The 15060-nt window shown below is 38.2% G+C and overlaps 1 protein-coding gene across 2 annotated transcripts in view; it reads right to left on the reverse strand.

Moving 5' to 3' along the window:
- Positions 1 to 10783, reverse strand: part of LOC124859340 (pro-neuregulin-3, membrane-bound isoform-like) — an 85344-nt gene extending 74561 nt beyond the window's left edge. Inside the window, exon 1 of one of the 2 annotated variants that reach the window (XM_047352088.1) lies at positions 10734 to 10783. In XM_047352088.1, coding sequence (XP_047208044.1) covers positions 10734 to 10737 — 4 coding nt within the window. In that variant the 5' untranslated portion in view covers positions 10738 to 10783. The remainder of the gene's footprint in view (positions 1 to 10733) is intronic. The other variant, XM_047352087.1, reaches the window with a different exon arrangement.
- Between the last annotated feature and the right edge of the window lie 4277 nt (positions 10784 to 15060).

Here is a 15060-nt window from a genome sequence, read left to right on the forward strand (position 1 = left end):
TTTATCCACTTATCAATTCCATTCCATTAGGGTTCAGAGATGAGATTGGTCAATTTTTCTGTATCTAGAACCAAATTCTTCTTAGCAATCTTCCATTTACAGAAACCTTTTTGGAGCACTCAACATGCTAACCACAACACTTTATAAAATGCTAAGTTACAAAACAGAAAATTCTGTGGCAGTAGTTGTACATGTATAGACCGATCCATAGCATTAAAGCTCTGATTCTTAACACATCTCAGGTCACAGATCCTCAGCAGAAAAAGTTGCAATGAACTTTGAAGTTTTTGCCTTCTCAGCGCAGCTTTAGTGTAAGCTTGGACCTTGCCAGCTGGTGGTCTTCCAGTTCACAGCCTCAGGTAGTATCAACGGTTTTACTTCTGCCTCCACCTTTAGTTTTGATGGTGAAATTAGATATTTTGCTCCCTGGTGTACCGCCCTAATTTATGTTTTTTTTTTTTATTTCAAAATGAAGTTCTGAGTACAGTAATCCCTCCAATCTGTACTTAACATGGAGCTTCCTCAATGGCAAAGGTGTGTATTTTTGTTAGGGACTCTTTTCAACTTAAAATGAGTAAAACCTAGGATTTTGGGACAGGGTGTGATTTGTTTTTTTAAGTCATTATCAGCTTGTGATTTCAAAAGACAATCCGCACCTATAAACACACATAGCTGTTGGCAGCACACACAGATAATAACTGAGGTGACAAAGTGTGGTGATAGTGTGAGGTGGCATTTTGAGAGAACCTCTGAGGCATGCTGAAGTGAGAGTGCTTCAGTCAGCCAAGTGGAGTTCATGACATAAAAACAGAGACACTGGACAACACCCTTGGCAGCACTTTCATTTAAATCACTGGTGGCTCCCTCTTCTTAGAGAATTTGGGATGAAAACCTTTTGTCTAAAAATGTGAGTCCTCGCTCTAAATGTCTTCCATAAAGCTACACTTAGCTTTGCTCTTTAGATGTATCTCAGTACCTTACGAGCATAACTAAATCATGTAAATGACTTTTAAAATTCAGTCCAGATGGAATAGATAATAACTTCCATAAAATGATAACCAGTGGGAAATCTTGGATTCACAAAAATATTTTCTGAATATTTTGAGCATTTAGAAAAGTCTGACAGCATCCGAGGACCGACCGACTCAATGTTAGTAACAGACTAACTAACTAATCTCTTAATCTCTGCATTTATATTAGTATTGTAGTTTGGTGCTTGGAGTACCATCAAGAATACATCAGTTTACTGTTTGCACAAAGTTGTTGTTGCCAATGTGCTACTATGATAGCAAGCAACTGCTTTGCATTGTTTTTGGTCTGTTTGTCATGGAGTCACAGAGCTAAAATGGTAAATGAATGGTAGGCAAATTTATTCAGTGTGCCTTTTTGCATATGTCTTTGTTTCCCTTTCAGGATTCCAAACCGTTTAGAGGAGAATCTTTAATTGAATAATTGAATCTATCAGACAAAACTGCTAACCTATTGCACTGTAAAATAATTAATGCCAACTGCATTTTTTTCCAAAGAGACTCAGACATCATGTAATAGAAGATCTTTCTCTTTTATGCAAATTTATTTGGAATACCAGAACAGCGATTAGACCACATATACACAATGTTTCTTTTAATTTACTTGAAAACTTCTGAAATCGTAACCTGATATCTATGAAAGCTGCTACCAGTTTTGGTGCATGCACAAAATTAATTTCTGGAATATTTCTGCCCACATGGCTCATATTTGCTCTGGGAACAGTCGCTGGAGTGGACAGACTGTGGGGATAATTGTATGTGTGGGAAAAGATTATGTTTTATTGTTATTCAGCTACATCTTTATTGACTCTTCCTCTGCTGCATGCTGTCCAATTCTGAACCATGAAAAGTTTATCTGCAGTGAGAAGCTATGTGAAACTCTTTGAAAGGTGAAAGTTTATTCAAGTTAAATACCATAACAGGTAATAAAATTAAAACCTATTTGGACTGCGTTGAAACGTTGACAGTTTTTGGTTATCAACTAGTCTGAAGTGCTGCTGGGTCTTTGTACTGGCTTAAGTAGATTGCTTTGGCTGGTTGTGTTCAAGAATACTGCAGTTGTTTTGTATCTAGGCATGTATGTTGGCAACAAAAAAAATGTTTTTATGTAGGCACAGATCAGTAAAAAAATGCACATTTTGTGGAACATCATGTCCTGTCTCATCTATGAGGTAAATATGTTGCATTTTATGGACCCATGTTTTGCATATTGTGTGTGCATGAAATTCCAGTGTTCTATTGCATCAGGATGAGGTAAGTTCATTTTTGTTGAGACGTTTATATTCAACAATCACCTAACTATGAACATTTAGTCTTCTATGCACAATTTATGAGGCCCGAAAATATTTAAATAATTATAGTGTAGGTCAGGCTGCCATCCGTTGGAGCTACTGGCAGACAGAGCACCTGCATAGCGTACCACAAGATTAAGTAATGTATTCAATATGGTGATTATTGCTTGCATACGTTTGTCGGCAGTGTGTGCTGTATTTATGGTGTCTCAGAGTTGCATCGATCATGCTCTAGAATTGTTTGTGCACCAAAGAAATTCCACAGCAGCCTTTCTTAGCTGGTGACAAAATTGCATGCTCAACACTATGAGAAGGGTAGGAAAGCATGTGGCAGTGTGCACCACTGAAACTCAAAGCGGATACACAACACTGTGAAGGTGGGACTGCCATACTAGGGCTACTTTTGATTTGCAGGTAGATGTCAAATTGACATGGATTATCAGTTTGGACCATAAGTTGATTTAAAAAAGTTTTGCTTTTCGTATAAGTAACACGTGTAGCAACTGTCGAACAATGTCAATAGAATTTATTCAATAACAACCCAGAGAGAGGCTACTGCTAATTCAGGCAAAACTCAGCCAAATTTTGCCAAGTACTGACTGACATTTAGAAGGTAAATGGAACAAATTGTTTCACAGGCCTTATTTCTCTTTTTACTTGGTCAAAGCTGATGCACAGCATTTATGTGTTGTTTTGTCCTTTTAATTCTTGCAAATGTTTTATTTATATTATCTTGATAGCTTGTTTAGACTTGTTTAGTTGATTGTTTAGTTGATTGCAGTGTGACAATTCTGTTTTCTGTCTTTTCTACTTTCTCTTGTCCCAGGATCTGACAAATGTTTTGTTGGATTATTAATAATAGCCAGCCAGGGAGAGTTATTAAAACAGGTCCCCCATCATTTTGACCATCTTTCATGCTTTTGTGATTCTGGTTATTTTATACTTGAGTTTTTCTGGATATGAAAATGATCCATCTGTCAGGGGATGTTTCATGTTGACATGCCTCAATTCGTACCCACCTTGGGGACCTTTGGACCCACTCTGAAACAAATGATTTAAGATTATCTTATATAATTGTTGACCAAAAACAATTAACTACCAAAAGAAATAAACTGATACATGAAGGATGACATATATTTCTATGATGTACCTCACAACTACAACCCTTCAACCCCTGAAATCAGTCTACAGAATGTTTGGGTGCTCCACATCTCTGTTCCTTGTCCTTATAAATCAGATTTCTTTAAATGTTTCTATAAATCTTTTACAACTTTTAGCATTGTGCTTTTGTGATTTATAAATAATGCAACATGGCTGTTAAAAAAATAATGCTTTGCGGGCATCTTCACCGGGCAATATTTTGGTATTGCCTTCCTGTTATGTGACCATTTTGAGGTTCACGGATTCTGCAGTTGCTCATGGGGTTGTCTTTTTTTTATTTGCACTTCAGTTTCAATCTAAACCTTGTGCCCCCCACAAATGCACACTATATAAAATGGACTTCATTAAAATTTTCAAATTAAGAAGAAAGACAAATCACACTTAAATGTATTTGAATATTACCAAGACTGATAAAAATTATATGTAGAGCATGAGATTTCATTCTACTCTGACATCATTATGCAGACATATAAAAATGAATTATGCTTCTTGCAGCTGGAGCACTAGCTTATTTGAAAGGAACAAGGCTATGCCCAAAGGGATTGGAAACTTCCTCACCAGATTGCCCTTTTCTCTTTCTACCCTTTTCTTTTTCTTTTCTTTATTGTTTTGTCCTGTTTGACATTGAGCAGCACAGGCCGTTTTGCATTCTCACTACATTTCAAGTTGTCAGGAATCAAAATAAGTTAAATGAAAATCACCCCACTTTCACATATGAAAAACTACTTAAACACATACATTTTTCTGTTAAACATTAACAGAAAGATGGCACGTTAAAGGCCTCAAGTTAATCACTATTACCAGATGGGCTGAGGAGCTCAGTGCTGACAGACTGGCATTTGACAGGTAAGTCCAACATTGGGTGGTCAGCAGTTCTTGATCCAATGCAAGGTACCAGTTTGAGGTCCCATTTAAGGCTATTTTAAATGATCAGTATAGTAACCTTCAATTTATACAGCGTCCGTCTTCACTCCACAGTAATTATGCACACTATATAGTCAATGAGAGCATTTCCACTGCTCCGCCTTACGCCTCGCCATCTGCCAAAATTCAACCCAAGTCTATTTTTGCCAGACGCTTGAAGAAGTTTGCAGTCAACCTTCACAGCACCAAGAGGAAACTGAACAAGTACAAAATCCATATTTTAAAAATATTTTGTTATGATTTGGTCAATGGCAAATTTTAAATAACTCAATCCTGACAGGGTTCCTGCTTGGTGTCAAATACATTTTTGGTGTGCCAACTAGACCTAGAAATGTCCATACTGACATCCACCAGAGTCCGTACATAATTATGTGCATGACCTCTGGACCAGCATTCTTAGATGTAAAAAAAGGGTCTCTAACAGAGCAAATACATGTAAAATGTCAGGGAATGTTTTACACTTTAAACTGGCTAACATAATCATACCAGTCCATTCCTCTTTCAAATACCGGTGTTAGGTTTATGATTATTGCTTGATTAATCTTGATCAATAATTATAATTACAAATCATAATTTGACAAAATCAATTTCTTAACCAAAAATCCTCATTTATGAATTGAGACCAGAGATGTTTCTGGTGTTGTAATTGTGGCTCTGACAATTACAACCGTTGAATACTCCATAATAATTAATAACTATTGCCGGAGATATCACTGTTTAATCGACCGTTTCTGCCGAAACGTGTGGAACTTGAACCTTATTTTGACTGACACATCACCTTTTGCACACAATGAAACACAAAACGCTCTCTCTTTATCTATGTGAATATTTATTAATTTTCACCTACTCAACATGCAAAATTCTACAAACACAGAGGTAACACATCTAAATAAGCAAAAATCAACAAACGGTAGTGGGTATGTATTGAGTCAGCCAGCAGTTTATGGCACTACAGACGAAGGAAAATGAGGATATGAAAGGGGCGTGGTGGCGAGTGGTGAGGGTTGGAGCACAGCTCCGACTGTCCTTATGGTCTCCTGATCATAAAACTTCCCCCTAACTCCTGAGCACAAAGGATTCTAACTTTTGGCGGCAAGCTAGCACAGTGGGATTGAAGACAAAGGAAAATGGAGAATTTTACCATGAGGTCATTTTAACAGTCCAGTCTTGCACCCGCGTTGACTCTCAGATAGTAAAAACACAAACAGTTCTGGGAACGCGGCGGATCCCGACATCAACATAACACATCAAAGTTCAATAAGCAAGGTTACATGCACATATTATTCAGAACACATGAGATCCTAACCAGCGATTCTGATCGCTTCTACAACCTATGACCCTGCCCAGGCCTTCTAATAAAGAAATAAAAGATAAAATAAAAAGATTGGTTTTACTTGGTGTCGTCTTCTTCCTGAGTGAGGGAATTCGAGCGAGGAAAAGTGGGGTTAAGTTAATTGTGCGTCCACAATCAACTTCAGGGGAGCGGTCAGTCTTCGTCCTTTGGTCTTCTTGACAAAAAGGAAAAATATGATCTGACCATCAAAGTCGACTTGAAAATGAAACACGATAGCGGTTCGTCTCTCCGAAACTCCGTGTTCTCAGTTACGTGTTAACTCACGTCTTCGATCGGCAAAGTGAAATCTCTGGCCTTCTTAGTCCAAAAACCTCAGTTATGAATTGTTCGTTGTCCAACGAGAGAGAATGAATGAACTCTGCAAAGAGCTCTTCTCTTAAAGTGGTGCGCTTCAGTCACTAGACCGGTTTCTAGCAGAAGGCAAGTTTTCAAACATGAGCGCCTCCTATATAGCGCCCTGTGACGTCAGACTTGGGACGCCCAGTCATATCAGTCGCAATGCTCGATGGGATATGTAGGAGCGGGCTGTCCTGGGTACAAAATGGCCGATGCCATTGGAGGGGCACAGTGACGTCCAACAACATGCAGATAATCCAATACTCAGCAAACAAGTGGTCCAACATCGGGAAGATGAAGAAGAATGGCTTCCAGTTACATATACTGGCATATTTAGCTGCTTTATAATATGTTTTCTTTTGTGGATTTCTGTCAGGCTTGGTATGGCGGAGGACCCCAGAATGCAGATGGACAGGAAGCATCAGTGGTGAATAATATCATTTAATGAATCAAACTAACTACAGACTGTGAAGGCAAAAACAGGCATGAACAGGCCTGGCATGAACAACAACAACTGGCAGAAAACAATGTGACATGATCTGAAATGTTTCCGCGAGGATTGAACAGAACAAGGTGAAACGAGGAGACTGATTTTCTTAGTGCAGGTGAACCGAATAAAGTTATTTGACAGACAGGACAGAACACAACATGACGAAACCAAAACCAAAACACAAAGTTCAGGCAGGCGACCAGGACATTGACGATTGCGATTAAATGCTTAATTGGTATTTGTTAGGTAAAAACCATGGTATGTTCGGGATTCAGCAAAAATATGAGCTCTGTCCAATTGAATGCTTCTCTCATCTGTAAATAAATGTCTAGTTCCAGTGAACACACACTTTACATCACTACCATGAGCTAAAGAAATCCACCCAATATCCACCTAAAAAAGCTTCCTACAACATTTTGCTTGAACACCAATTTAGAATCATCAGTCAGGTTTTGGCACCATATTTTACATCAGGAGACCACTGACCTCTCATGGAAAGGAAATATTGATGGATGCCCGCATGACTGCCTCATGAGGGAGGAAAATTTCATCTCCCCCTTGCCCTGGTACTTTAAAGATTTATAAAGAGGGGAGGCAGTATCGGAGAAGTCTTAAATATATTCCAAGTTTTATTAAATGCTGGGCGGGTGATGTCCCCGGTGGAGAAATCTTAACCTTTATGCGCTTCTTTTCTAATTTTAGTCACAGAAGTTGAAGGTTGAAGGAGGGAGATTCACTGGTTATAAATCATATATAGGATATAGACTGTCTTCTTACACTATCAGTCAAAAGTTTGTCATTCAATGGCTTTTCTTTATTTTTATTGCTTCCTACATTGTAAATACATACTGAAAACTCACAACTATGAGGCAAAATATGGAATTATGTAGCAAACAAAAATTTGTGAAATAACTGAAAACATCTTTCATATTTTTCAAAATAGCCTCCCGTTGTTTTGATTACAGCTTTGCACATTCTTGGCTTTCTCTCGATGAGCTTTATGAGGTGTTGGTTTTTCAACAGTGTTGAAAGATTTCCCGGAAGTAAGAATAAAAATAAAGACAAACCATTGAATGAGAAGGCATGTCAAAACTTTTGACTGGTAGTGTACATATATTGGGTTAGAATTTCTTTAGATAAACAGACAGACTTGCACAACAAAATCACAAATTTAAATGATCACAAGAACGCAGGTTCGAAATTACACATATTAGCTAAAATTTATACCTACACAACCACCAATATTTGCAAATATTGGTGTGGGTGTAGAAAATTATATTTAACCATTTAACCATAGTTAGACATCCCTTAGGGGGTTGCAGGGATAAAATGGATCATCAATCTTGCTGCAACGCCTAACTGTGTCAATGTTTCCACCCTCTAGCTTTAGATTTTAAGGCAAAGTTGAACACCTTGGAGGTAGCCCTCCATATTCATTATTCTATCCAATTTATGCAAAGCCCCAGTACAGCTGGCAGCAAAACTGACCCTCATCATGATGCTGCCACCACCCTGCTTGACAGATGGTGCTGTGTTCCTTGGTTTGGAACCTCACCTTGACTTCCTCAAACATGCTTCTTATCATTGTGGCCAAATAGCTCAGTCTTTGTTTCCTATGACCCTAAAACCTGTCTTCAGAAGACATTTGGTTTGCTCATGTGGGTAGCAGTAAATATTATTGTAGCATTTTGTTGGAAACATTTATGTAAGTTATCATTGTTTAGTTTAAATCCTGTTTATGTCTGAAGTTCTACTATAGTTAAGAGGATTTCTAATTCCTATGTGTTGGGAAAATGTATATAAGTTATCATCTGTTTAGTTTAATACACATTTATGTTTGAAGTTCTACTCTAGCAAAGGTGATTCTTATGACTGTTTTCTTAGTGTGAAAAAGAGTTTGTGGAAGGTTAAGGAATGTGGTCTGGAGTAGATCACTCTCTGAACATGACAAGCTTATGCCAAATAAAAGGCTGGTGCATGATTTTCCCTTTGTGAGAAGGAAGTTGCCGTTCTGGCAGAGGACCGTCTCACCCTTGCAAGTCAAACTTACTTGGTTCACTTGTGTCTTATTTTATACTTGTCTGTATTCATCAGCTTTCTAACTCTATCACTATGGTTGCTTATTTAGTGTGAAAAAGTGTTTGTGGAAGGTTAAGGAATGCGGTCTAGAGTGGATCACTCCCTGGACATGACAAGCTTATACCATGCATTTTAACTCTAACACACTTCTTTGATATTAATTTTGCTTCACTGTGGACAGGAACTCTGGTATTCCAGCTTCTTCCAATTTATGATCAGCTTGGATTGTTCCTGAAGGTCCTAACCAATTTCCTTTCACCAGAGGGTGAAAGTTTGGGTCAAATGGTTAAAAGAAAGTTAGGTGTTCCAAAATGACAATGATCCCAAACTTACATCAAAACTGGTTTGGGTAAACTTCCTGATTGGACTCCCCAAAGGCCTGACCTAAATCCTATTGAGGACTTTGCTTAAAAGATGTGTCAATGACAGGAAACCTAGCTATTTTAAATGAGCTTTACAATTTTTGGGATCAAAAATTCATCTAGAATATGCCAGAACCTTGCTTTTGGAGAAAAGAATTTAGCAAATTTATTGGACTTTGCTCATTATGTTTATCCAAATACCCATGTGGGTGAATGTGTGTATTTAAGCATGTATGTAGAAATTTATAGTTGTGTGGATTAGAGACAATTACCTTTAAATTCAAACATCATGCATATGTAAACTTCTAAAAAGCAGTGGACCTAAATAATAATTTCTCAGCATGCATCTGAACACTGTATCTCAGCTTCTATCAAACATAGAAAGTAATTTGAAAAGAAAATTGATTTGATTGCCCTCCTTTTTTAGGAGGGGAATCAAACTCGCATGTCTATTTTCAGTTGATTTAAATGTTTGTTTTTTTCTCAGGAGAGACAGTATGCTAAGCCACATACATTGTGATGTTACAGTCAAGTGTGGGACGTGCTTATCTTCCCATGCACTGCTTAACACAATGCTGGGGAGGATGTTGGCAGGGCTTGCAACGCTAGCAAGGTGAGGAAAATGTGGCAGCCTGAACAATGTTGCAAAGGCATAAAACCTCACAGTGAATGTAAATGGGAGTAAAAACCTTCAAGCTAGCTCTATGCTGAAGATCATCTGTCACTGCCAAGTTTGCAAAGTCTCAGCAGGCTTCAGTACTTTTGAGAGCAAATGCAAATGTAGGGCAGAAAAAAAAGAAAAGAAACAAAACTGCTTGCCCTTTCAGAACATGAAGAATATAGTGAAAAAGTAGGAGGTCATTCTTGTGGATTTAATTACGTTTTTGTGATCAGAGCTTCTGGAAACGGTCCTAACAATTCCAACTGAGAGTGTGAAGGGCTGGAGCTAACAATAAGCTTCCACGGCATTCACTAGTGCTCCTCAGCTGCAGTACCCGACACAGAGCGTACAAGCAGAGCCAGGAACATGAGAGAGGAGCTTGGCAACAACACTGTGAATCTGCTGGCCTCCACCCATCACAGCCCACGGGCATGTGACTGGGAGAGACAAATCAACATTCACTCAACAAAGACTGGTAAAAAATCTCTACCCAACCATATTTCAACCAAACTCTGGGTTTTAGATCCACACTTTTGAACTTTTGCCATCAATGTGCGCACAAGTACTAATGAGGTATTCATTTTCTAACAGTGGCAACGTCACCAAAAGCACCAACAGCCACGATGCAGCCTCTCTGTTCTTTCCGTTTCCAAGGAGACTGCAGCACATTGGTATTCTGAGGGGACACTTCATAAGCAATTGTGAGTGAAAGAAATGTGTGAAAGAAATGAGATAGCGCAAGAGGGAGAATGACGGCTAGGAGATAGAAATGGTAATAGATACATAAATGCATTTGTGTAAAGACATATAGACAATGGACAGTTTTACAAAGAGATAAGAAGCAGGGTGCGAGGTTTGTTCATGTAGATATGTAATAACACATTCATAGCTTCTCTGCTTCCATGTCAAACGAATGAGACTGTAGCCTTATTGCTCCGCATGCTGCATGTAAGCAATCACACATCATAATGTTGATCCAAATGAAACCCCTACGATGTTTACAGGCGTGAGTCATGCATATGCAAAGACAAGAAAAGCTTCCTTACCCATAAACTCAATGCCCAAGTGGTCTGTTGTTCCAGGTAGCCAGACAGAGAAAAAAAGAGAGAAAACAGACATTACTAAGATAGACTCATTGTGTCAAAATACAGAGCTAGGCGCAGTATAAACCCCAGCATAAGGAAGAATAAGCTAAATAATATTAATGTTACAAGAAATGATGCATGCAAACACAAACTGTTGCGTTTTACATCCCATCTTCATGTTAACCATTCTGTGTTTGCACCAGGCTATGAAAACTATAAATATAACAAGCAACAGAAAGTTTAATCTGTTGACAATTTTTTATAGTGCATTCATATTGTTTGACTAGTAATGCCTTGGTGGGATAAATTAATCTCAAACAAATATATATTAATTGATTGAGCCACTGATTTTATCGTTTTGCAATCAGCAGCCATTGTGGTTGCTTCACTGTCCAGGCTGTTTCTGTGTGTTTGGATCCATTGAAGTGAGTATTTGTGCAAATGCAACCTCAAATATATTTGGTCCACTCAGGAAGATATTTACTGAATACATTTTAAAAAATATACACAACAGTTAGGTATGGGCAATATGAGATTATTACATTATGAAAATCTTGGGTAAAATTACTACGGCATCTGCACATTAGTTTAAAATAAAACAAAATTATAAAATCATGTTTTGCTTTTATTTAAAACAAAAAGCAAAAATTATTCTTGATGCTACTAAATAATTATTTTGATGATCACATTATTAATAATCTATCATAGCTGTTCACAAGGGATTTTTTCCAAATCAAGTCTCCAATGACTGAAATGAACATGTCATTAAATTCACAACATCTAGTGCACTTCTATAGGTTAAGATTCCATACCTATTAAACCTTGGGCCTAAATGAGATATTTCAATCTTTTAATTTTTAATCAACAGTCATATTTTAATAATTTAACATTTAATATATCATCCAGGCCATGAAACCTTGTTGGACAATTTCAGTTTAAAGTAAAAACAACCTTATTCAACACTTTAATAGAAATCTGCACTCTATCCACTCATTGTAATTCAGCCTTGGTGCTTGTTTACAAAGTGGTGTGCATTACAAATAAAGACATTTAGTGCATGTCCAGACTTACTCGTTTTTGTTTGTTTGTTTTTTGTCTGTAAAAAATCTCCTACAGTGGTTATGTAAAAATATAGAATATTGGTAACAGTAGGGTGTTCATGGATAGTATGAAACATTTATACTTTTTAATTTGGTATTTTCTACATAGTCTAAAGACAGATTACATTTAACCAATGAAGATCTCATGTAAGTCAAACCTAAAGCATAAACCCAATGCTGTGCTGAAAAATGTTTTACATGAAAAACGACTTGTTATGATTCATTTGATTTTTTTTCCAGGGAGAACTTGCAACTTCAATGATATTTGGAAACAAAAACAGAATGGAAGAAAAAATCCAAACATATAGAAGTCCTGCATGTGCTTGCCTGCAACCTCTATTTGGGTACTATCAGATGCAGAAATTTAATGAAAACTGACTATATTATCTTCTCTATTATTTTTGTTTTGTTGCTCAATCTTCCAGGTGTGTGACCTTACTGGCAACACAAGAATCATAGGCAAATGACTTAACATTGTTTTCATTTTCAACAGCCAACATTAATTCAACATTAAGGAAATACAATAAACATAAAAACACCATATGCATTTGATGGAGTGGCTTATAGGAGTTTTAAACTGACAGGTTTCTTACCACCTGTAGCAGTTAGCTATGCTGCAGTGCTAATCCTAGCTTGTATTTATTTATTGAAGACATGCTTTGAACCCTTTTATTTTTGTTTCTGTCTTTTTCAATATCAATAAAATAACCAAGAACATTTTGTTAGTGTTTTCTTATGTAGGGGGTTTGTACACTTTTCCCACACTAAAAGTTAAGCACTTTTCAAGCATTTTCAAGGTAAATTTTCAAACTTGTCCAACACCAAACTTTGGAGCAGTCTGTATCTCTGTGCGGCTTTTTTTCTTTGAGCTTTATAATTACGACACACAGCCTTTCCTATATGTAGGGAGCTTATCAACAATTTAAAATACTGTGCAACTGATTAAAATTCTGCAGGTTATAGTATTGACATGAAATGGACATATAGGCAGAAGGAGCCCAGAAGACATCAGAGTGAGGTGACCAGATTTTTAAAATCAAATCATTTTAAAGTACAGTAGATGACATAAAACTCTAGTTCGATCCATCCTTCAAACAATCACATTGCAATTGACCTGTGAAGTTGCAAGCTAGCTTAAATTTAAGATTCGCTCCCACTACTAACCGCTCGAGAGCACCAACTCTCCCATTGCAAAAAGCTGCACGTCCTTCTTGCATATAATAATAATAATAATAATAATAATGGTATAATATAGACTTTATTGATCTCACAATGGAGAATTTGTCCACTGCATTTGGGTATTGCTCAAGTACCAAGAGTGGCTTTGGACCAGGGTACTTGTGGCTTCTCCGGGACGCAAATGCTCTTCTCTCTAACTACTAATCCACCACTCCCCCCTATGTAGCAGGAAGCTACGTGAGGATTTGGTCCTTGTTTCAACCATGTTTTGTATCTAGCGTTTCAGAGCCAGCAGTCATTAAAATGGCAACCTGCCTGGCATGCTGTTTTCTCCCGCTCACCGGAGACATGTGCGACTAGCGACACACAGCTACGAGCTCAGAGTAGGTCTGCTTCATAGCTATGCTATAGAGGACACTGCCGGTCCAGCGGCTGGTCTGTTCGTCAGGTGATGTCTGCTGATCACACACTGGTATTATGGAAAGGAGCAAACACTATGAGCGGCAGTGAGGCTTTCTGAGGCTTCATTAAAGACAAAATGATTGCTCTCTATTTTGTGCCTTTAACATCAAAATATCAAACCGAGATTTTTAATCAAACCGTGAGGATGCTCTTTATTACAGAATTGTACAGTTAGATGATCCAGCACCTTTAAGGACTTTATACAGAAATCAAGCACTTTCCTGACCTTGAAAACATCCTTGTTAAAATCTTATAATTTTTAAGGATTTAAAGCACCCCTACGAATGTATGTAGTACAGGTCTTTCTCAAAATATTAGCATATTGTAATAAAGTTAATTATTTTCCATAATGTAATGATGAAAATTTAACATTCATATATTTTAGATTCATTGCACACTAACTGAAATATTTCAGGTCTTTTATTGTCTTAATACAGATGATTTTGGCATACAGCTCATGAAAACCCAAAATTCCTATCTCACAACATTAACATATTTCATCCGACCAATAAAAGAAAAGTGTTTTTAATACAAAAAACGTCAACCTTCAAATAATCATGTACAGTTATGCACTCAATACTTGGTCGGGAATCCTTTTGCAGAAATGACTGCTTCAATGCGGCGTGGCATGGAGGCAATCAGCCTGTGGCACTGCTGAGGTCTTATGGAGGCCCAGGATGCTTCGATAGCGGCCTTTAGCTCATCCAGAGTGTTGGGTCTTGAGTCTCTCAACGTTCTCTTCACAATATCCCACAGATTCTCTTTGGGGTTCAGGTCAGGAGAGTTGGCAGGCCAATTGAGCACAGTGATACCATGGTCAGTAAACCATTTACCAATGGTTTTGGCACTGTGAGCAGGTGCCAGGTCGTGCTGAAAAATGAAATCTTCATCTCCATAAAGCTTTTCAGCAGATGGAAGCATGAAGTGCTCCAAAATCTCCTGATAGCTAGCTGCATTGACCCTGCCCTTGATAAAACACAGTGGACCTACACCAGCAGCTGACACGGCACCCCAGACCATCACTGACTGTGGGTACTTGATACTGGACTTCTGGCATTTTGGCATTTCCTTCTCCCCAGTCTTCCTCCAGACTCTAGCACCTTGATTTCTGAATGACATGCAAAATTTTCTTTCATTCGAAAAAAGTACTTTGGACCACTGAGCAACAGTCCAGTGCTGCTTCTCTGTAGCCCAGGTCAGGGGAATGCGGCACCTGTAGCCCATTTCCTGCACACGCCTGTGCACGGTGGCTCTGGATGTTTCTACTCCACACTCAGTCCACTGCTTCCGCAGGTCCCCCAAGGTCTGGAATCGGCCCTTCTCCACAATCTTCCTCAGGGTCTGGTCACCTCTTCTCGTTGTGCAGCGTTTTATGACACACTTTTTCCTTCCCACAGACTTCCCACTGAGGAGCCTTGATACAGCACTCTGGGAACAGCCTATTCGTTCAGAAATGTCTTTCTGTGTCTTACCCTCTTGCTTGAGGGTGTCAATAGTGGCCTTCTGGACAGCAGTCAGGTCGGCAGTCTTACCCATGATTGGGGTTT

Source organism: Girardinichthys multiradiatus, chromosome 22 (genome assembly GCF_021462225.1).
Source record: "Girardinichthys multiradiatus isolate DD_20200921_A chromosome 22, DD_fGirMul_XY1, whole genome shotgun sequence".
Taxonomy (NCBI): Eukaryota; Metazoa; Chordata; class Actinopteri; order Cyprinodontiformes; family Goodeidae; genus Girardinichthys; species Girardinichthys multiradiatus.